General features: G+C 35.6%; 1 protein-coding gene across 15 annotated transcripts in view; it reads left to right on the top strand.

Moving 5' to 3' along the window:
- ARID4B (AT-rich interaction domain 4B) overlaps positions 1–24,612 on the top strand; it is a 139,096-nt gene that overhangs the window by 92,563 nt on the left and 21,921 nt on the right. For 5 of the 15 annotated variants that reach the window (XR_015157151.1, XR_015157150.1, XM_086382860.1 and 2 more), the window contains exons 13-18: positions 439–533; positions 1,525–1,622; positions 2,787–3,030; positions 3,336–3,511; positions 8,162–8,434; positions 23,383–23,467. Coding sequence is in view for 12 of the 15 variants with exons in the window: in XM_086382860.1 (XP_086238986.1) it covers positions 439–533; positions 1,525–1,622; positions 2,787–3,030; positions 3,336–3,511; positions 8,162–8,434; positions 23,383–23,467 (971 nt within the window). In the remaining 3 variants the exon portion in view is untranslated. The remainder of the gene's footprint in view (positions 1–438; positions 534–1,524; positions 1,623–2,786; positions 3,031–3,335; positions 3,512–8,161; positions 8,435–23,382; positions 23,468–24,612) is intronic. The other 10 variants (XR_015157152.1, XM_086382863.1, XM_086382861.1 and 7 more) reach the window with 4 other exon arrangements.

Genomic DNA, 24,612 nt, shown 5'->3' on the forward strand with positions numbered 1-24,612 from the left:
TAACTTTACTCTAGAATTACTTACTTTGTAGAATAGTAGGAAGTTAGTAAAATACAAAGACAATAAAAGGTAATTCCCATTGTGAAGCAGTTGCCCATCAATTATCTCAACACTGTTTTCAGTTCTACCAAACATTGTTACCCTGATGTTTTAAAATTTTTTGTTGGTATTTTATTTTGCTTCATTTACTGTTTATTCTTTTGCTCATCAAGGAAATGAAAGTGGAATAAAATATAAATAAAGTTTCAAAAATCTGCTATAGGAAAAAAGGTTTTAATAAAACGGATTTAAGTAGATATATTTTTGGTTAACCAGGGATGTTTCTCTCATATAGACACAGATTGCACTGTGTATATTTGATGGTAATGTTTGAATCTTTTCAAAATTTAAATAAATACGAAGCATGGTTCTGATATATCTGTGTTTTCTTTTTAATAGGCACACCTATTAACAAACGACCTGTGCTTGGATATCGAAATTTGAATCTCTTCAAGTTATTCAGGCTTGTACACAAACTTGGAGGATTTGATAATGTAAGTATTACGATCAGAAGTGAAACATGTTCTTCATACAAAAACTTAAGAATAAAAGGAAGAGAAAATGGAGAGTACAAGTTAGAAATAGCTAGCTAGCTTCCTCAGACCAAATTTAAATTTGAAGATTTTTAAAAATGAGCTTTCCAGTTTACTGTTAAGTTTGTCAAACTTTCATAAGCTATCTGAGTCATAACACAACCATGTTAGTGGAAATTCTTTCTGTGTCTCTCTTCCATTAGACGGTAAGATCGGTAAGAGCAGGGATCTGTCTTTGTATTCTTTATGTCCTTGATCTCTACCATTGTGCCTTACATATATAGAAAACATTATTTGCATATATATGTGTGCATATATGTAGAAAGTCTTTGTTGAACTGAGGAAATTATCTTAAAGTTGCCATGATGTATGGTACTCATCTAGTTAAGACTATTCTGGGGGGAGGAAAGGTACGTTGTGTTACTAGGATTCAATGAAACAACTTTATTATTAGCTTATAGAAATCATACTTCATTGAAGTTTTTTTATCTGTCATTTCATTTAGATTTTGATTCAGGAATGTAGATGTTTTCTTATTTACCATAGCAGGGTTTATTTAAACGTTGAACGGGGACTTCCCTGGCTATCTAATGGTTAAGACTCTGAACTTCCCCTGTAGGGGAAGCAAGGTTGATCCCTGGTCAGGGAACTGGAATCCTGCATGCCTTGAGGCATGGCCAAAAAGGTAAAACGTCAAATGACCTAGGATTTCAGCATTTATAATTCTCTGAGATTTGTTAGAATACCAAAGCTTAACTTAAAAACATTGCTGTAAACCAGATTATTTTTTTTAGAATTTATCAAAATTGGTATTTGTCATTCCTTGAGACTAGAAACAACAAATACAGAACTACATAGTATATCCACACACAAACATAAACATTTGGTATTTATCAACATTTTTTCATATTCCCCACCTTTTGATTTTTGAATTTTCATTTTACTCTTTTAGATTGAAAGCGGGGCTGTTTGGAAACAAGTCTACCAAGATCTTGGAATCCCTGTCTTAAATTCAGCTGCAGGATACAATGTTAAATGTGCTTATAAAAAGTAAGTCCATGCACTGGATATAGCTATGTTCAACAGTATTTTACCTAGAAAGCAGGATGGAATTTACCATATAACTGAGGCTAGTAATTTTGAGGAAGGTTTACTAGAGTAATCACTCTATAATAGCGTTTTCTAGAGTGTAGCCCATGAATATTCAGTTCAGTTCAGTCGCTCAGTCGTGTCCAACTCTTTGCGACCCCATGGACTGTTACAGCATGCCAGGCCTCCGTGTCCATCACCAACTCCGGGAGTTTACTCAAACTCATGTCCGTTGAGTTGATGATGCCATCCAACCATCTCCTCCTCTGTCGTTCCCTTCTTCTCCCGCCTTCAATCTTTCCCAGCATCGGGGTCTTTTCACATCAATCAGTTCTTTGCATCAGGTGGCCAAAGTATTGGGGTCTTTTCACATGAATCAGTATGCATCAGGTGGCCAAAAGTATTGGGGTCTTTTCCCATGAATGAGTCCTTTGCATCAGGTGGCCATAGTATTGGGGTCTTTTCACATGAATCAGTTCTTTGCATCAGGTGGCCAAAGTATTGGAGTTTCAGCTTCACCATCAGTCCTTCCAGTGAATATTCAGGACTGATTTCCATGAATATTAGATCTGTGAGATAATCTGTGAAGAAAGTTTTTGTGCTCAGGCAAATTTGGAAAGTATTGTGTAGAAGTTAAAATGCCAAAGTTTTAAAGTCACATAAACCCAGGTTCGAATCCTGGTTCTGCCAGTTATTTGTTGTTTATACCCTTGGGCCACTTATTTGTTCTTTCAGACCTTGATTTTCTTGTTTATAAAATGAGATAATACTATTTGTCTCATAGTAATGATTAGTCTGATCAGCTAGTGAAATTTTACATATACTTGGGGGTCCAGTACCTGACATATAAATAGATGCTATTACTAGCTACTATTACTACGGTTACTACATTGAAGATTATGACTTTCTTTTCACTTTTAGCATTTTTTTAAATGAAGTTTTTTTCTTTGAAAAATGTTTCTATTTGAGTAAAAAGATTATAAAGAACAATTAAAATAAGCTAGAATATTAAGGTAGCTCAATATCTGAGAACTTAGAAGAAGTGAACACATATTTTAAAAACTACAACTCTGCAATAACATTTCGAAATGTTTTCCCAAATATAACTTCTTTTCATGTTTCCAGATACTTATATGGTTTTGAGGAGTACTGTAGGTCGGCCAATATTGAATTTCAGATGGCACTGCCAGAGAAAGTTGTTAACAAGCCTTGTAAGGAGTGTGAAAATGTAAAAGAAATAAAAGTTAAGGAAGAAAATGAACCAGAAATCAAAGAAATAAAGATTGAAGAGGAAGCGAATATAATACCAAAAGAAGAAAAGCCTCTTGAAGCAGGTGTTGAAAGAAAGGAGAATACTCAGCCCTCTCAGGTAAATAGGATACTGTTTATAGTCCTTTGTTTTCTCTGGTACATTTTCTCCATCCTCTCTAAAGATTCCTTATTTAATTTATCTTACGAATTTTATTGTTCATGCATTTTCTTTATTATGTGCTATTTTTGTGTTTGAAATAGCCGTTAGCTATTTTTGCCATTATTTTAGGGATGGCAGAAGAATGTTAAAATAACTTTCTCAGTGTTAGTACTGGTTGGTACCTCCTGTGCTAGTAATTAGATAATGGAATTAGGTTGACAGTTTTTACTTTTGTTGGTTTAGTTCCTCTGATCTTTTTCTAGGGGAGTAAAAAGAATTTATTAGAATCTATGCCTACACAATCTGAACAGGAAAAAGAAGTTAACATGAAAAAAACAGAAGAAAATGAAAATCTGGAAGATAAAGATGATGATACAACTGGAGCAGATGAATCCCTCAGCATAAAGGTAGAAGCTGAAGAAGAAAAAGCAAAATCTGGGTAAGAAATCTGTTTTTGGTTAAGATGTGTTTTATAGCTGAATGAATTCTTGTAATTTGCTCTTTGTGTGTTTTTATGAATCTAAATGTGATTGACAAAATAAATAATTGACTGATTTCAATTTGTATTTATTATGCAGATAGCATTTGCCTCCTTCAGAGACCCTACTAATGCAAATTTGTAGAAAAAGATCATATTTCTGATCCATTATTCTTGCTCTCATCATGGAAATTTATGAAATCTTGAGCTAGAGAAAAACAGTTCTTACTGTATTAGCCTCTGCTTCATAACTATATAATACAAATTTGGGAAGATGTCTTTCTCCAGTGTTTTGTAGATGGTATATTGGGTATAGATTTTGAGAGTTGTAATCATTTTTTAAGCAAAAAATAAGAATGGAAAAGTGCTAGTACTTAGTTTATAAAAAGTCAAAATTGTTATATTGCATTTTATGTGATAGTAGCATTTTCTTGGTTTGGTCAGTTTGAGAATTATTTAGTAATGTATCAAGAATACCTACACTGACAGTGGACCCTGCATTTTATAGGTGATTTCTGGCATTTCATCTTGTTTCTGAGGCTTAAAAAAAAGCTAAACATCCCCATTGTTAGTGATTCTTTTAAATAAGTACAACTATATATTTTTTGGATCATTTTTGTATTTTCTAAAATTCAGCCACAGCATGCAGACAAGCAAGGAAGAGGAAAAAACGATGCTTAGATGACTATAGTAAAATGTTTTTATTACACTTTGTAATATATATATGTCTCTCTGTGTACAAATGTGTATTTCAAGTACTCCTTAGTGATACTGGAAATTATTTCTACTTTTAGGAAACTTAGTATCTTTTTGCTTAAAATCTCTTGCTCATTTTGGTGGTGGTTGGTGGTTTAGTCACTAAGTTGTGTCTGACTCTTATGACCCCATGGCTGTAGCCTGCCAGGCTCCTCTGTCCATAGGATTCTCCAGGCAGGAATACTGGAGTGGGTTGCCATTTCCTCCTCCAGGGGATCTTCCCGACCCAGGGATCGAACTCCTGTCTCCTGCAATATGCATTGCAGGCATATTGTTTCCTGACTGAGCCATTTTAGTGTTCTTCTAAAATTTTGACCACAGCATGCAAATAAACATGGAAAAATAAAACAAAACTGGCTTTAGATGAATATAGTTTGTTTGTTTATGATACTTAGTTATGTTTCTGTGTGTGTTAAATGTATATTTGAAGTACTCTTGCTGCTACTTGAAGACTACGTCAGCTATTAAGAAATTTAGTAAGGATTCAGCTTTTTGCCTAAAAATCTGATTTATAAATATGCATCTATTTCTGGAGCATTTACCGTGTGGAAAGCCCTGTAATAAGCCTATATTTTCTCTTTGTGATTAATAATTATCTTAATTTTTCACGTTGGTACTTCAGCTTATTTTATGGTATAAACTATATTTTGTAGATTTTTTGGATTCTTCAGTTATATGGCTTATGTATTTATTTATTAAATTTTTAACATTTTTATACACTTTTTAAAAACGTTAGTTTTATTCCTGACTGCGTCAGGTCTTCGTTGTGGCGCCCAGGCTTCTCTCTAGCTGCAGTGCATGGGCTCCAGAGCTCGGGCTCAGCAGCTGTGGCGCACAGGCAGAGTTGCCCCGGGGCATGTGGGGTCTCAATTCCCCAAACAGGGATTGAACCTGCGTTGCCCACCAGGAAAATTCCTATGGCTTTTTATTTATTGCAGATATTTATAAATGTATCATACCACAAACAAATTTTCCTGATATGGCTACTGTAGAAGATTTATGGGTTAGAAATATCCAAAACTGATCTCTGGATTTTATTAGATCAGTGCAACAGAAAATTTTGTGATTGTAAAGAATTAATATATAAATATTTATCTAGTATATAAACTGTCTCTGAGTAATTAGCTGGTACAAGAACGTTCGGTGTCCTTCCTTTGTAGTTCAGGTGTGTAAGATTGAGTAATTTATGTAAAATGTCCGGTTCAGTGCCTGGACCGTAGTAGATACTAATGAACTATAGTCATTATTTTGTTCTTAATTTTGGTCCATTGTAAGTAAGGAATGTGACATCAAACTTGGGAAATTTGATATTTGTGAGTTCCGATGAAAAAGTCCTCGTGAATACATTTGGTTTCCCAAAATGTAAAAGATAACTCATGTAATGTGTGTGTGTTCTGTGTTTATGTTTGTGTGTAATACATACATCCGCTTAGTATACTAGCTACATTTTATACTTTGAAAGGCTCTCTATCTTGGCATTCTGTGTTCTGTTTGATGTACCTACCTCTGATTTTGCCACTGAGAAGAGAAAGAGGGGGAGGATATTTGCTTCGGCTGATAGCCAGTAGTTGTGTTGTTTGCCTCTTTGTAGTTCAGTGTGTTAATTGAGTGACTCATTTGGTTTGTGTCTGAGGTTGACATTAAATGAGATTCTAATTTTTAATTTTTGATTGCTTTTAAAAATTAATATAGAGTATTAGGTTTTTCTTCCAGATTACATAAAAGATTGCCCTGGCTACCACTTAAAGTAGGATTGTACTAGCTGTTATTGACGTTTGCCGGCTGTGTTCAGTGCTACGTGTGCGTGTGTGCTCAATCGCTCAGTCGTGTCTGACTCTTTGCGACCCCATGGACTGTAGCCCACCAGGCTCCTCTGTCCATGGGATTCTCCAGGCAGGAATACTGGAATGGGTTGCCGTTTCCTCCTCCAGGGGATCTTCCCGACCCAGTGATTGAATCTGTGTCTCCTGCCTTGGCAGGTAGATTCTTTACCCTTGAGCCACCAGGGAAGCCCTCAGTCCTATATAGTTTTGGCTTAATAATGTAATGTACAGTTTAGAGTTTTCGTTTAAAACATTTTAAACTTTTAATCATCTTATATCTCTTTTATGTTTTGTATAGTGATTCTGAGATGCATGATAAATCTCTTTGGTGTATGATCCATCTTTGTTGTATCTACCAGAATATGCTTCCTTTTCTCCCTGATGAGCAGTGATATAATCTTCTGATGAAACAAGTAGTATTCTTTCAGAAAAAGCCTTACTGTTTTAATTTTACATGTGTTTATTACATATATAAATCAGTCAAAGTTGTTAATATCTGATAGTTTCTTAGATATTTCAGCCTTTCTGATAGTTTCTTAGATATTTCAGCCTTACAATTTTTTCATTATAGAAATGTTAATAGATTTTCAGTAGTAGAGTTCATATTTTTTATCTCAGATTACAGCTGGATTCATTTAATTTTTAAGTACCAATTTGACTATAAACAAGTCTTTAAAATAGGAGTAATTCTTAAGAATCTTTGTAGACTTTGTGATGCATTTCAGAGAAAATTGACTCATTTGGTACTTTTGTGAACTCAGACTTAATTTCATAAGTATATTAAGATTCCCTTCATCCCTGCTGCCTCACTGTATAGAAGGAAAGGGGTAGGAGAATAAAAAAGCCTTATAGTTCTACTTGTGACACTGTTTCTAATTTATTTTTTGTTGCCTACGTAATTGTGTAATTAGGAATGATAAAGTATGTTATTGCTAAAAAAGTTTGCGTATAAGAATATAAAACTAAAATTATTAGTGGAGGAATATTTTTTTATCTACATACTATACCCATTAACTTTTAAGGGTTAGTTACTTAGCTGTCTTATGGTTTTATTTTATGACATTTATTCATTTGTCAGCTATAAAGTGATGGATTCTTTCTGAGAGCTAACTGTTGTAATAAGGATAGACATACTGCAGAGTAAATAATTGAAGTTTTTAAAAAATAAATATAGTACATGGAAAATTTATAATTTAAGATTTTCCTCCAATTTATTGAATACAAATTTGTGATCAATATAAAATGAATATGATTGTTTTAGAAAGTATGTGATATTGAGAAGACCGGAATGGTTGCATTGCTGCTTCTAGAATGCAAATGACTTTCAGTTTCATATTTGCAACTGGTCTCTCATATGCCTGTTTCTTCAGAACTTTAATGTTGAGAGAATTGGTAGAAGAGGACTTTTGGTAAATATGGAGAAAAGAGAGCAGAAATTGTGTTGAAGTTTAGAAGAATAGAAAGAAAAAAGTTGATGTGATTTTAATGTGAACTTAGTAGGATCTTCCTATAAAAGGTGAAATAATATTTCATTTAATACAACTTCAGAAAATCTGGTTGAAATTATTTTAATTATTAAAACTAGCCATTGGCTAGTAAAAACTTGTTTAAACATCTGGAGGTTGGAAATATTTGAATGAAAAATATTTCTTAGTCAGAAAATGGCTATGAGTTATGGTGATTTTTGTTTTTGTTAACTGAATTATAAAACACTTCTACAATAAAACATGAGGAAAATGTTAGCGTCGACTTACTAGCTAGTTTCTTGCTGTTCAGCACAACTTCTGTTCTTCTGCCTGTTGGACATTTTCTTTTAATACACTTACTTTTCAGTTTTCATTTTCTCTGAATATATCTTTCTGTAATCATCCATGGTCATCTCATACAGTTTTAGTTTTTAATATTAAATTGAAACTCAGAGAATATCATACGCTTGGAACCTGCTGTTCCCGGAACAATCACAGCCACGATTTTTATCAATTTATGTGGTTTGGAACTGAAAAGCTTATGAAGTGTCTTTTATTAACTGCAGTTTTTTAAACCTTTCAAGAGATGAAACGAATAAAGAGGAAGAGGAAGATGATGAAGAAGTAGAGGAGGAGGAGGAGGAGGAGGAGGAAGAGGATGAAGAGGATGATGACAACAATGAGGAAGAGGAGTTTGAGTGCTATCCACCAGGCATGAAAGTCCAAGTGCGGTATGGACGAGGGAAAAATCAAAAAATGTATGAAGCTAGTATTAAAGATTCTGATGTCGAAGGTGGAGAGGTCCTTTACTTGGTGCATTACTGCGGATGGAATGTGAGGTAACTTGAGTTTTAGCTAGTGATTACTACCTAAAAAATCTTGTACAGTAATTTTCTATTTTAAAATTTAACGAATTATAGATTTATTAGTATTCCAATTGAGGTCATAGTATACCATATAAAAAACATGGAGTTTTGGCTTGTAAATACCTCTCTCAGTGACTTCCTACTTACTGTTTTCAATACTTCAAAGATATCCTTAGTGTCTAGAAAACTTAAGTCTGTGTAGTTGATTTTAATATTATGCATGTAGATTAATAGGGGCAACATTGTTGGTAAAATGATAGAAAACTTTCTTTAAAAGTTAAAAGGGATTTGAGCTTCTTGAGGTCTACAAGCCAATTATGAGGCTTCTGGCTCTTGCATTTTCATCTACCTTTCCATGGTAACCTCTTCCTTGTTTTCTTCTTAAATCATCACATTTCTTTCCTTTAGTAGGCAGGATTTTAAAGTTGCGATTTCTCAGGAAGCTTTAGCTATTTCAGGAAGGCCTTATATCTTCATTAGCAGCTCTTGCATTACATCTTGTTCATCTTGTTCAGAAGCCTCAGAAATTAATTTTTATGTTTGAAACAATGATTGAAATATGAGCAAGTCTGCTTGACTGAAATAGGGCGCATGGTCCAACTCTACTTACCTAGGGAACTGAAAAGCAGGACTGAGTTTTCTTCTTATACAAGTTTTCTTTGGTAATATCTGAATTTTATCCAAAGTGGGCAAGCTAGTTTTGGAATCTGAGCATCTAGATATCTTTAAGAAAAACCTTATTTATTTTGGAATGTCTGATACTATATTTGCAGTAGCCTATGATAAGAGTTGTAGCTTTTGAAAAGGTTGCCATCAAAGTTTTCAACGGTGGTGTCATGGTGTGCCTAGTATTTTCAAGGAGGAAAACAGTTCTCATGATTTATGTTTACATTGTATTCTGTGGTTTGGAATGTGATTAAGAAAACATCATCTCCAGAGTGTCTGTTTCTTAAAAAAAAAAAACAAAAACACTCTCTGTTTCTTAAAAGTACAATTTGTGTTGTCTTTTTGCAGCAGTAGGAAGCTTTGGAAGCATGTCTAATCTGATTACCTTTCCTAATTTGAGAATAGTGCGGTTCTGTTCCATTCTGAAGCTTGGAAGAAAACAGCACTCAAGTCATAAGGAAATGTATAGGAGTTTTGTTTGGGACTTTTTTCCTTTATTGCTTCTAACCAGAAAGATTAACAAAGTTTTGGATTTTAAAAATGCCTGTCAGTATTGTTCTGATGAAACATAAGTTTCTCCAGATACCACTTTTTAATGTCCTGTGTAATTTATCCTTTTGGCTGTTGGTTCTTGTGCTGTCTCTGTGGTGTGTGACTTTCCTCACCTGAAGGGCTATTAGTATCATGTTCAAAGGAAGATACTTGAGATTACAGAGCTGCTATCAGAATATTTTGCTGTCTGTAATATTTAATCATTTTGATTTTATTAAATATAGATGTAGAGGTAGTTCTACTTTGACCCAGGATGTAAATGTTAAATATGTTAGTTTAAAATTAGGAAGGAAAAATTGAATCAGTAAAAATTAATAACTACTATGTAAGGCCAACAAGATAGATAATCTGAGATACATCATCTTTTATGTTTTTTTGCTTGTTTCCAGTTCTTTCCTTCTAGTTTTTCTGTTAGGTTATATAATAAGGCAGTTTTCCTAGAAGTCTTTATAAAATGCTTTAATTCTGTGACCAGTGGGTAGAATTAAAGCATTCTCCAAGTTCAACTGTAACACAGACTTGATTATTTTCTGTTAATTATCTCATCAAATAGAAGAGGCATAGATAAAAATTGAAACATTCATGAAATTATTCTGCAGTTAAGTTACAACTTTGTTTTGTTAAGAAAAGATTGAATAAAGGAAAGAGTAATCCTATCGTGGGAGCACTTGTATTTTAGAGGATAGAAAGAATGTTTGGTGCTTGTGCTTTGAAGTAGACGGAGGGTTGGGTAGAGTAAGGGAAGATTTTAAATTGAGGCATTCAAGTTTTTAATAACATAGAAAAGAAAAATGAGGCCTAGTTCAACAAGACAAACTTGAATTAATAAGAAGGATGTCATCTACTCCTGACAACTGATGTATTTGTACGGTACGAACTTTCAAAAGAAGAAAACTTATCATCTTGATGAAGACCTGTAGAGTGGATCTCTACAGACTTCTAGCATCACAGAGAAAACAATTGTACTTCAGTAGATTAAGCAGTTATTTTTATATAGTCACTGTTCTAGTATTTCCATTTCTCTCTGGAATAATAAATACCCAAAGAGTCTGTCTTATTGATGAATAAGAAATTGTGAGTTTTGCTGCTCCTTTACATCTGAAGCTAATCTGATGAGGACCTCAACAAATCCTCATCAGCTCTACAACTGTCTTCCTGTTACTTGGGAGAGCTCCAGCTTGATTTCTGAATTTAAACTTGAGTTGTGCAATTAGAAGTGAAGATTTATGCATGAAGTTTCATGAAAATAGTTTTATTTTCACTGGCAGTCATTCATTACAGTAGCAATTTAGGAAATTTTGTATGGAACTGTTTGAGTTTTGTTTGATAGGAAACATTTTCCAGAAAGCAGATTTTTCTTAAGAAAAATAATATCTATCTTAGTTAGAAAAATACTGTTTTCTTAGGATTTCTACATTTTTCTTTTTTATGAAGTTCTATATAAACCTTTATGTTAATTTTCATTTATACCCCTATTTCATAACTGGAAATGTCGTGTGTTTTTTTTAAACATAAGATAGTGTTTGGGCCAATTTGTTTTTAACTACTACAGTGAGAAAAAGGACATTTTAAAGTGCTCACATCAGATTTATGAGAAATAGCCAGAATTCTGATCCTTAACCACATTGTGCTTCAGTGCTAAGTTACTTGAGTTGTGTGACTCTTTGTGACCCCACAGACTGACTATAGCCCGCCAGGTTCTCTGTCCGTGGGATTCTCCAGGCAGGAATACTGTAGTGGCTTGTCATTCCCTCTTCCAGGGGATCTTCCTGACCCAGGGATCCAACCTGAGTCTCTTACAAGTCTCCTGCGTTGGCAGCAAGGTTCTTTACCACTAGCGCCACCTGGGAAGCCCAAAATGGTAAAACATAGCTACAGAATTTTTCAGCTGTGATGATCATATGTAAGGCTGTTGTCCAGTGCTAGTGTTTACTATTTCACCATATGCTTGTTTACAGAATTTTAAAAACATCCAAAAATCGCATTCAATAGGAAAATACATAAAAGAAAGATAAGATCACTTTTTTGTATTGTAGTGTTCTTTTCGTCTTTTAAACAATATATCTCCATACGTTAAAAAACTTATAGTCATACTTCAGTAATTGTAATAGTAGGCTCTCTGTTATATTTAATTTCTCAGTGATGTTTATATTTTATAGATATTTTTAGTATTATTAGCTAATTGATCCTTTTCACTCTCAGGTTTCTAGGTCGTGCCATAAAACATAGGATTGATGTTTGAAAATAAAGTTACAGTTTGGAATTCATTGGCCATAACTTTGAGTGTGTTGGATTTATCTTTGTTCAGTAGCAAATAGCCTTGTTCAGTAATATTTACAACCTTGTGTGTTAGAACTATCTAGACTGCTTGGCATGGGATTTAAAATACATCAATATTCTATCATGTACTGGTGCTGATTGATTTTTCTCCATTTCTACCTTGACTTTCTATAACCATGGATTTGGGAGTTTGACTAGAGAATTTATTTTTTATGTTGATGATTACCAACTACATTAAAGAATACCCCAACTAAAAATAAGAGACACTGTAAATTTCAACTGTAACTCAAATAACAAGTTAGTTCTAGTCCATATTATGTCACAGAAAACTGAAAATATGATAAATTATTCTTGAATATATTATTTGAAATGAAAATGTGTTTCATTTTAAAAATACCATATTTTTCTAAGCAAATTGGCCCTTCCTTGGAGGGAATAGGTGGAGTAAAAAGCTTTCACAAACCAATTGATTTAATCACATTTTTGTGAGCATGCACCCGTTGTTTATCAAACATGTTCTTTATTTGGCAAACATAAGTTCAACATCTGTGAGCTAATATTGTGCTTTGCACTAAAGGTACAAAGAAATATTCCGTATCGAGGAATTTGTTCAGGTGAGGGAAGTACCCCACCAGGATTTGCAACCCCCTAATGCCCTCAGCCTCTCCTTATGTTGCTTACATTCTTCAATCATTTCTTATAATTTTTTTTTATACCCCTGTATTCTTCTGTTGCTCTTATGGTGCTTTGCAACACCTGCTTGACAGAACCGCAAGAATCCGATTAAATCTAACACTCCTCCTCCTCCTTGCTGCACCTGTGCACTTGATCAACAACCACAGTGACTGGTCTTGTTTTAAATTTATGACTGTGAACCTCAAGTGGACACTGTATGTCCTCCCCCATGCTCTTTCTACTTTCTCAGACTGTTTTATTTTTAATGGCATAATCTTTAATTATTACTGTAATTTTTATTGGTATCATTAACATGTAATATTATATTCAGGTGTACAAAAATAACAATTTGATATTTGTATGTATTACTCAGTTATCACTGCAGCAAGTGTAATGATCACATCCATCACTGTACATAGTTACAGAAATCTTTCTTTTTTAATGTTATTTCTTCCCTCCTCAAAACCCCAGCATCTCTCTCCATCCCCACTTTGAGCTGGTGACCTCATTGGAAAATTGAAAGAAGAAGCTGTCTGCAGAATTCCACCACGTGACCTTCTTACCTATATATGCTGCCATATTTTATGCCTTCTCACCTTTCACTTTAGGTGAACAAGCATACTACTATCTAAAACCCATCTTCTAACTGCCGTACCTTCTGCCAAAATCCGAGTTATGGGCCCAGAAATTCTCCTCTTTTTTCTGTATATTTTCAGTTTCTTGTTCTGTTCTAAACCATTCCCATCTGTATATAGACCTGCAGTTACTTCTTTCATCTCAAAGAACACTTCTTTGAACTTACCCCTGCGTTTTCTACTGTGGTGTTTCTTTGCTCCATTTCCATCCGGCAAAAATGATTTGAGTTATTTACACTTGTTACCCACTTTTTCTATTGTTTTTGTGTAAACCCAACCCAGTAAGGCTCATGCCACCCTGCACCTCCAGAACCGTCAACTGTTCAGCCTCATTTCTTAACTTCTTACTTGCCTTGCCTGTGTGACTGACCCAGTTGATCACTTTCTGTGATACTTTTTACATGAGTTCCAACTGCTGCAGCTGCAGTTACTTTTCTTGTTTATTTTTCTTTTCTGCCTTTCTCAAAATTAAAAAACCACTTCTCAGTTATTATATCTTTTCTATCTTATTTCTTGTCTTTATGTGTTTTCTTTTAATTGTTCTCTTCTTTTATTCTTCCAGTATACACTTTAATTTACACTGTATTTCTGTTTTTCGAATTCTGATTTGAGTCACTTTTTTGATGTTGAATTTAAAGAAAAAATTTTTTTTGCCCATTTTTGAATTGGTTGTTTTTTTGTTGATCTTAAAGAGTTGTCAGAGTTCTTTATGTATTCTGTATACGAATCCCTTATCAGACATGTAATTTGCATATATTTTCTCTCGTGAGCCCACAGAATTGTCTTTTCACCCTTGGTATTGTCATTTGCTGTACAGAAGTTTTTAATTTTGATAAAGTCCAATTTGTCTATTTTTTTTCTGTGTTGCTCATGCTGTTGGTTTGTATCCTAGAAAACATTGCCAAATTCAGTGTTACGAAAATGTCCCCATTTTCTTATGAGAGTTTTATAGTTTTAGCTTTAATATTTAGCATTTTGGTCCATCTTGAGTTAATTTTTATCTTTGATGTGGTATTCAACTTTTTTAATGACCTCTTTGGGTCTACACAGAGCCCATCTCTTAATTTGCAGATAAAATGGGGTTGAGAGTTAGAGACTTAAATAGACTGGACGTGCCCAATCCTGTGACTTTTCTTCCACTCCATGTTAAGTTAAAGAACTGTAAATGAAGGCCATTTGACAGTGGTCTCCAAGTAAGTATCTGTCAGTCTGTTTTAAGGAGAGAAGGGGAACATGGCCCATATCTGTCTCTAAGCCCCCTTACCTCTTTGTGCACCCCTCTTCTCGCGTGCCCTTCTTCATTTCACTCCTCACTGCCATCTCCAAACTCTTGTCTCCATAAACCCTTCTGTCCTAGCCTGTTCACTTACGTTTATGATCCAAAGCATTAAAATGGGAAACTACTATGGAAGTCAAGGGCTGTATGTTACTGCTCATGTGAAAAATTGTTTTGCACCATGTAAAATGCTTTATATTAGACAGTCCTTCATGTAGAGAAATTTAAATGAAAGTTTATAAGCAGTGAGTAAAGTGAACATAAATATAATTTCTCTTTATAAAAATGACTTTTGAGTTGGTTAGCTTTTCAGCGCAAGTGAAAATCAACATTTCCTTTGTGAAAAAGATGAATAAACTCAGGTATTTTTGCACTCAAATGGCTTTTCTCTGTCTCGGAGTGCTTATTTAACTGGACCTATTCCATCAGTATTTATTATAGATTGATAGGTACATTTACTGTAAAGCATAAACTTGGACCTGTTCCATTTCATAGCTTTATAGATTGGCAGATACATCAGTATGTTTGTCTAAATGTGCACAAATACTAACCCCCTAAACTTATCAAATATTCATAAAACAAACTTTGGGGATTCTTTAGAAGTCAGCAGCTGCATCACAACATGCAGTGAGTGCCAGAGTTGTTAACCATTTACAGTGGTCTTTGTAGTCCTGGTTCAATGTCCTGTGATGTGTTGTTAACATCATATTCCACCTCTGCCTGAAGACCTTTGTTTCATTTTACACAGTTAGATTTTCTAGGAAAACAGATCTATAGTATTGTAATGCCGTTCTCTTATACTGTTTATGTCTTTAATATGATGATGTTATAATTAGTGTTTCTATCATTCTGCTTTTCTCTATTATAATGAAACCATTCCTGCTTTTTTTGGTGTGATTTGAACAGTGTTACCTGGGGTAGAAATATGAAATGTTAAGAGCATGCTTAGAATTTTATTTTTTCAATACTATGCTTTTATTTTTGTTTTATCTTTTTAAGTTTATTTTTAAATTTTTTCGGCTGCACAGGCTCTTCATTGTTGTACACGGGCTCTCTCTAGCTGTGGTCAGCGGGGTCTACTCTAGTTGCGGGGCACAGGCTTCTCACGGTGGTGGCTTCTCTTGTTGCAGAGCACGGGCCCCAGGGCTCACGGGCTCAGTAGTTGCGTCACTCGGGCTCCGGAGCCCAGACTCAGTCGTGGTGCACAGGCTTAGTTGCTCTGTAGCATGTGGGGTCTTGCCGGAGCAGGGATCAAACCCGTGTCCCTGCATTGCAAGGTGGATCATTGGTCACTGTACCATCAAGGAAGCCCTGTTTTAAGTTCATGACTAAAGGCATTAAACAGTACTCAGTAGGTCTCTTTATACATTTTGCTTTAGGTATTTTCTCACGTTAAAAATAAATGTCTAAATCAATATTATTACAGAAAACTCATAAAGTAGGTAGCCTGGTTACATTGCTTATAAAGTTTGTAATTGATAACTACATATTTTCCCCCATATTTTCTTACCCAGTTTAAGTGGGGAAATTCCTTTCCGTGCTAAGAGGGCCTAAATTTTCATCTCAGATGTGAGGTTTTTAAAGCTAAGTTAGTTTTATGATGTATGTTATCTTTTTTGCGTAGAGATAGGCAAGATACAAAATACATAATTGTTCAGCAATTGCTAAATGAGTCTCTCCTTTACAGAAAAAGTACAAATGATTTTATTATTTCACTTATATTAATGGTTGGTTACTAGATTTTTATCTTTTACAATCTGTATGTGTATTTTAAATAATGAGTTTTAAAATATTTTGTCAGTTCAGTTTTGCTTTTAAAGTTATTTGCACATTATTCTGCATGTAATTATTGTGTGGGTATATGTAAACACATGACTGATAATATGTCTTTGAAAGTGGTTTAGTTGGGTTTAAACAGAGCCAAAATCTGAATTATTGTGGGCACAGTAACCGTTTTGGTATCTTATGTCTGGTTGACGAATGCTCTTTTCCATTTTTATTGTTGCTAAATGATTTCTTAGATGATTTGCCAACACATCCAAACAAAAATCAAAATGTTTTCTTTTTAGAACTCTTTATTTTTCTCTGGTGAGAGCAAGTATGCTATGGTCTCTGAATGGTTCCTTTTAGCTTTGTATAAGTATTTTAATTCAACACATTAAAATTTCAAATATTATGTAGCTGCTTTTTTGGGAAGGGTTCAGAAGATTTGTGTTGTTGCCATGTAATGGCTGACTACTGTTGTCCTCTCTGTTAAATTGTAAGCTCCTTGAGAAAATGCTGTGGTGCATTCATTGCCCAGCGCCTAGTGCAGAGCCTGTCACAGGACAGGTACCTAACAAATATTTGTCCAGGGAACAAGCCCTTGTGCAGACTTCTAGTCTGGGGTTTCGTCCGAGTTTTTAATTTGGGGATCATCTGTTCTACTTTGCTTCATTTTGTGGAGGTCAGGGAGCCAACTGCCAGAAGTTAAATGAGCTGCCCACGCTCTGTTCTTTCATGTTTATTCCATTAGTTGAACGTTAGATGATACCAACAGATTTTCCCAAGTCAGTATATTCTTTGAAAATATTTTCCTTAGTACTTGAAGTATCAGATGAGATACTTATCTAGGCTCCACACATTAATTACAAAGAGTTTATTGATAACTGAATTGAAAAAGTCCGGTCTAATCGCCAACAGGTTCAGTCTTCATTTTTGTACTCAGTGTTTGTTCATGTTTGTTTCAGTATTTGTTTTTCTTGTTTTTTTAATATTTGTTGTTTAATGAAAGTATTTAGTAATTTTTGTTTCCTTGTGCTCTTGCAAGCTGTATTTCCTTTTGTCATAAACAGGCCAGTTGCTCTCTTCAGTTTGTAATTTCTAAATTTAAAGTCCAATTATAGGCAGTACTGGAGAAGGAAGTGGCAACCGACTCCAGTATTCTTGCCTGCAGGATACCATGGACAGAGGAACTTGGCGGGCTGCAGTCCATAGGGCTGCAGTGAGTCGGACATGACTGAAGTGACTTAGCATGCATGCATGTAGGCAGTGCAGTTTTTATCAGTAGTCTAGAGTACCTGGTTTTCCTCAAACATTCTCATAAAACTCTGATGCTTGAATTAAAGTTGCAAGTCATTTTGTTCATAGGCCAAATGCTTAGCTTCAATTTCTTTACTAGTTTTCAAGCTGCATCATCACAAAACATGACAGCTGACAGCAATGGGCCTGCTGTCCTTGGGGGGAAATCTAGGTTTTTGTTTTTGTTGTTGTTTTTTTTTTTTTTTTAAATCTAGGTATTTAGCAGTGAAGTGGTTTCTTGGAATACCTATTGCCCTGAATAGCTGTTAATAGTGTTCGTCATTCACAGTTGAGAGTCTGCATCGGAACATGCATTCTAATATCTTGATTCCCTTTGTGGTATTTAAAGCAGAATCAGGAGTACTGGAGAGCCACTGGGACAGGATGACCACTATGGCTGAGGGATGAAAGCATGTTCATTTATTTGGGAATGTTTGAGAGGAGGAGGAAAGCATCTTAAAACCAGAAAATTTATATTTGACTTAGTTTTTAAAATTTTTTTTAAATTATAGTTTTTTAAATTCCTGTTTCCTTTAAAGAGGTTATTATTTATTTATTTTTAAATTGAAGTATATTTGCTTTATAGAATTTTATTGTCTTCTGTCAAACCTCAACATGAATCAGCCATAGGTATACATATATCCCCTCCCTTTTGAACCTCCCTCCCGTCTCTCTCCCCACCCCACCCCTCTCCCTCCCCACCCCACCCCTCTAGGTTGATACAGAGCCCCTGTTTTGAGTTTCCTGAGCCATACAGCAAATTCCCATTGGTTGTCTGTTTTACATATGGTAATGTAAGTTTCCCTGTTAGTCTGTCCATACGTCTCACCCTCTCCTCCCCTCTCCCCATGTCCATAAGTCTGTTCTCTATGTCTGTTTCTCCATTGCTGCCCTGTAAATAAATTCTTCAGAACCATTTCTCTAGATTCCATATATATGCATTAGAATATGATATTTATCTTTCTCTTTCTGACTTACTTCACTCTGTATAATAGGTTCTAGGTTCATCCACCTCATAAAGAGGTTATTTTGAAGGATGAATGAATATCCTGCTTGGTATGGTGCCCTGAGGAAAAATTGAGACATGTTTTATGGTCTCTTTTTTTTTTAAGCTACAATTTTCTGCTCTTTGCCACCTCCCCATAATTTTATTTTTTTATGCAAGATATTTAAATTTGAACTAATTTCCCCATATTCTATCTTATTGGACTATTTACTTATGCCTAACGTAAATATGTTGCAATCTCTTTTTAATAAATATTAAATATACTACATAAAAAGTTTTAAATTCATATAGAATAAACAGATTCAGTGACAGCTTTTTTTGTAGTTCTGATCTTAATTCTCTTTATTTTACTCAAGTCTTTATTCTTGGTATTTTATAGGGAATCAGAGATCTTAATCCATGATTATTACCTCCTTTATTTAAATTAACAAACGCTAGTAAAATAAAAATGAAACCGGCCTAGCTCTTTGTCTTACATAATTTAATGTCAGTAGTAATTTTGGGATATATCAGTTTGCTTTTTTCTCCTGCATCAATTTCTTTTTCTCTCCTTTGTGTTCTTTGAAAGTATTCTGTAAAGAAAATAGAACTCTTGAATAATACTCTAGTGAGTAATTACATAACAGGCAAGAACATTTCTTTATATTTAAAATACAGTGATTAGTTATGACATCAGTTTATTTTCTGGTCATTTTTTTTCCCTTGTAAGATTAGTCAGGCAACTAAGGTGATATTTAGAACCTCATTACATTCTGAAATGTTTGTCTGTTAATGTTTACATTGGTGGTCTCAACCTCAGGGCTTCCCTGGTAGCTCAGCTGGTAAAGAATCTGCCTGCAATGCAGGAGACCTGGGTTTGATTCCTGGGTCAGGAAGATCCCCTGGAGAAGGGATAGGCTACCCACTCCAGTATTCTTGGGCTCCCTGGTGGCTCAGATGATAAAGAATGTGCCTGTAACGCAGGAGACCTGGGTTGGGAAGATCCCCTGGAGAAGAGAATGGCTATTCGCTCCAGTATTCTGGCCTAGAGAATTCCATGGACTGTACAGTCCATGGGGTCACAAAGAGTTGGATATGACTCAGCGACTTTTTCCCTTTTCTCAACCTCTATGTGGGGTAAGGGCATTTGTAATTTGAAGCAGCTACCTTAACCAAAATTCTCACACACTGTTTTTACCTGGTCTCCCCCCTCACGGGTTCATTCCTACTTTGCATTCTTAAAGAGGCTTTTTAGTTGCTGGTCTGCGCTCTTCTGTATACTTGATGAGAATAGGACCCGGCACGCTTTCTCATGCATTGTTTAACAGGCCCATTTCCCATTCTTCTCACACTCTTCACATAGTACTTTTTGGCAAGCCTGTAGTATGAACGGTCAGTTCAATTCCATGGTGTGAGTTTGTTAATCTGTGAAATAAATTCATTGATAGATTTTTTAAGGCATGTTCTAGTTCTGAAGGATATAAATTATGATAACACTAACAATATTGTTATTATTACATTTTATGAAAAGAGCATAAATCTGACTGAAAAGTGAAAATGAAAGTTGCACAGTCATGTGACTCTTTGCGATCCCATGGACTGTAGCCCGCCAGGCTCCTCTGTCCATGGAATTCTCCAGGAAAGAGTACTGGAGTGGGCTGCCACTTCCTTCTCCAAAATCTAACTGAGAAAAGACAAGATCTAAAAGAATAGTATTAGAACAAAGGAATGCCTAAACAAACAGAAAGCATGAAGAAAATGGAATAGAAGGGGGCAAATAATAAGGGAGTCATATAATATTAGCTAATACTTATGGAACCATATCAGTTCAGTTCAGTCGCTCAGTCGTGTCCAACTCTTTGCGACCCCATGAATCGCAGCACGCCGTGGCATCACCAACTCCCAGATTTCACTCAGACTCACGTCCATCGAGTCGGTGATGCCATCCAGCCATCTCATCCTCTGTCTTCCCCTTCTCCTCCTGCCCCCAATCCCTCCCAGCATGAGAGTCTTTTCCAATGAGTCAACTCTTCGCATGAGGTGGCCAAAGTACTGGAGTTTCAGCTTTAGCATCAGTCCTTCCAAAGAACACCCAGGGCTGATCTCCTTTAGAATGGACTGGTTGGATCTCCTTGCAGTCCAAGCAAGAGTCTTCTCCAACACCACAGTTCAAAAGCATCAGTTCTTCGGCACTCAGCTTTCTTCACAGTCCAACTCTCACATCCATACATGACTACTGGAAAAACCATAGCCTTGAGTACTGCTGCTAAGTCGCTTCAGTCGTGTCCAACTCTGTGTGACCCCAGAGACGGCAGCCCACCAGGCTCTGCCGTCCCTGGGATTCTCCAGACAAGAACACTGTAGTGGGTTGCCATTTCCTTCTCCAATAGCCTTGAATAAACAGACCCATGTAATTACTCTAGTAGGAAACACATCTGAAGAATTTTTCAAAGAATCTCTTAAAATCATGCAGAATGATCAGTAACTTAAAAAATGATTGTTACAGTTTAGTTAAGACCATAGTGTTTAATGACTACTATGCAAATATTTTAGAAGCATGTATAGTTTGTTTCATCTAATTCCAGAAGCTTTCTCTAGCTTTTTTCCTGACTCAACATTGCTTCCACCCCCAGATTCATTACTCAAGGTCTGATAACCAGTCCCCTGATACCATCTGTAGAGGAGAGAATGTTGACCATATAGCATCTGTACTCTAGTGGTGCTTAGGGCAGCAAGCATCAGCCTGTGCCATATGGAGTAACCATTATTCTATTTATGTATAGGTTCCTCCTACCTTGTTCCTAAGAAATTTTAAGCAATGTACTTTACCTCTAAGTCATAAAGAAATCATTTTCACAGTGCACATTGTAACTATGAAGACAGTGACTATTTTTTGCTTGTTTGATGTGTTTGGTGCTCCATATAAAATATACAAGGGTATAGTGTCTTGGTGATATTCTTACACTGAAAGCTACTGTTTTATCCTAATTTGAATTTTATCCTAACTTGACATATAATTCATGTCAAAAATACAAGTCGAATTAATAGTACACTTATTGGTAGTCAAAATACCTCATATTACAAAATTAACTAAACAGAATCTTTGATTAAGAAAGGTTAAAATACTATTATATCTTTGTTTAGCTTATGTTGATGATATGTGTAACCATCATGAACTATTTTTTCTCACAAGAAAACTGTGTTGTGTTTTTTTTTAAAAGTGCATAGCATTAATTTCCATAACTATATTCTAATAAGAGCAACTTCTAAAAGTTCACATCTAACTTTGCAGAGGGTGGAGGTATTTTCTGTTTATTCTTCGCCTTCACTCTCTAATATTGTTAGGAGCTAAATTGCTTTTTTCTCAAGCATAATGCAGTTTTTAGCATTAATGGGAAAATTTTAAATATGTAAATATACAGGTAGGTGCTAATGTGCCAGTATACATACCAGAGGAGTGTTTTTAGTAGAAGAATAATCTTTGCTTTATACCGAATAAAGTCTGAGGTTGAGAATGTCCTGACCACATAGCTAGTCAGCAGGGATTATGTAAAGACTTCTCTAGAACTCATTCCATCCTTTCCTCATCCTAATTATCGCTGTGGCCCTCCCCAGCTTCCAGCAGACAGCAGCCTAGCCCTCGTGGGGGTTGAGCCGTCAGCGTTGCTGCAGGCCATAGTTCGCACCAGCAGTCTAGCTCTGCCTGGGAGTCCTTACAGATACTTCCTAGACCTTTTCTGGGGCTTCCCAGGTGGCACTAGTGGTACAGAACCTGCCTGCCAGTGCAGGAGATGTAAGAGACATGGGTTTGATCCCTGGGTTGGGAAGATCCCCTGGAGGAGGGCAAGGCAACCCACTCTAGTATTGTTGCCTCCAGAGGAGCCTGGTGGGCTACAGTCCATAGTGTCAAAAAGAGTTGGACACGATTGAAGGGACTTAGCATGTATGCATACAAGCCTACTCTTAGGCAAGAATATAATTTACTAGTAAGGTAAGACCTAAATCATTTACTTCCTGACTCAGGGTCTTTCTTACTTCACTTAATGCCTCTAATAATGAGGAGATTTTAATTTAAAAGCGCATTTTCAGTTTTTCATGTTCTCGAGTTAAAAATGTCAGTCAGTTTTCCATTTTCCAGAATAAATGTATGTGACTTTGAAACATAAAAAGAGGTTTATTTTTAATGTTTCTTCTTTCTAGCTGAGTTTGTTACAAAATTAAACTCCCCCCGCCTTAAACAAATAGATATATTACAGTCAGTAGTAACTTGTGCCCTGTGAACTCTCGCAGACAGGCAGCACCAAGTGGAGAACCCATCACAACTGTTGACTCTCAGCCATTTGTATACATAGGAAGCAACTCCAAAGCCTGAAAGCTTCGCAGTCATGCTTCCCTTTAGCTTCCTGATATGTTTAGGGAAAAATGAACTACTTGCTGCTTAAGAAAAGAACAAAGTAAACCAAAAAACATATAGGAAATATGTGAGTGCTCTTAATGGTTATTGTACAGCTTTGGTTTCTCTTTGGTGTAACAGAGGAAGTAGTGCTGGTCCAGGAATCCAGAGACCTAGCTGAGCCTTGGCTCAGCCAGTAGCTGAAAGTGTGTCCTGGGACAGGCCACTGCATCTTTCTCTGAGCCTCGGTAACTTTGTTCCTTAAACCAGAAAGTTGAACTTAGTGGCTCCCAAGGTTTTACAGTATTATGATTCTATTTATGAGTTTCTCTTTAATATGGCATAGTTCCTTCTGTAGTATGTGTTTTGTATATTAATGTTAATTTCCTTTGATTTTAGGTATGACGAATGGATTAAAGCAGATAAAATAGTAAGACCTGCTGATAAAAATGTGCCCAAGATAAAACATCGCAAGAAAATAAAGGTAATAAAAGCAAAATATATTTTGCTGTATATTATAGCTCTTAATTAAGGAACCTTTCCTCCAGAGTGAATTGAGAGAGAGACAGTGTGTGTGTGTGTGTGTGTGTGTGTGTGTGTGTGTGTTTTAGTAGAGTTGGAAATACTCTCTTGAAATAGCCAGTTTATCAAATACTAGATTTGGGTACAATTAATATTGTCAGCTTATGGAAAGGCATTTTGATAACAGTACTAAGTGATCTTTGAGGCTTTTTTAGTTCCAACATTGTATAAGTCCACTCACCCAAGATTTATTTCACTTAGCCATTTCAACTGTTCGTGCACCTCTGGTCTCCAACTGGGAGTCATGAAGTAGTGTGTAGCTGGGAACTCTGGGGTTACTGTAATAGCTGTAAACCGTTCAGAGGAAGAAAAGAAGGTGCCTGAAGGCACAGAAGAGCCTAGCTGTAGCTCTTTTGTTCCTCATCATCTTTCTGTCACTATAGACAGTGCTTTAGAATGTGTTCACAAGACCCCAAGAGGCACACACTGCATAGATAGCATGGGGAGTCTATTAATAATGCACTTGTATGGAGATTAATGTTAGTTTTATATATGATGGAATTAGTCTTGTTCATTGTAAGATTAAATCTTTTTGATGTTTTATTAGAAAGCAGACCATTAACTAGGTTTTAGAATATCTTTTATCTCTTAATGGCTTTTTACTACTTTGAATGGTATATATAATTGAAGTATTTAATAGTCCTCCTGAAATTGAATTTTCATTTTAAAAGTGAGGCGCTATTTACTTTCTGGCTAAATGATACCTTCATGGCCCTATGTACAAAATTTTTCCCCTAAAATGATTACTCTTTTCTCACGATGAAACTGGGTTCATATTTTTAAAGTTTTGGTTTGGCAAGTCAGTAGCTACAACTCAGGACACTCTTGGTCTTTATTGGAAAGTGTGGAAGTCATGCTATTGCTCCTAAGCTACTAGAAGAATTTTGTGTGTATGGCAGTAAAAAGCCTGTTTCCTTGCACAGAGCAAGTTTTAGGAGTCGTATTTCTCCGGTAGAGGATAGGGTAGGGGTAGGAGAAGAAATATTAGAATATTACTTGGGGAATTTTTTCTAAATATTTATTTACATCTCAGTTTAGTTCTAGGCC

The sequence above is a fragment of the Bos grunniens genome, chromosome 28 (genome assembly GCF_055505025.1).
Source record: "Bos grunniens cultivar Pamir isolate PY7600 chromosome 28, Bosgru_T2T1.0, whole genome shotgun sequence".
In the NCBI taxonomy this organism is placed as follows: Eukaryota; Metazoa; Chordata; class Mammalia; order Artiodactyla; family Bovidae; genus Bos; species Bos grunniens.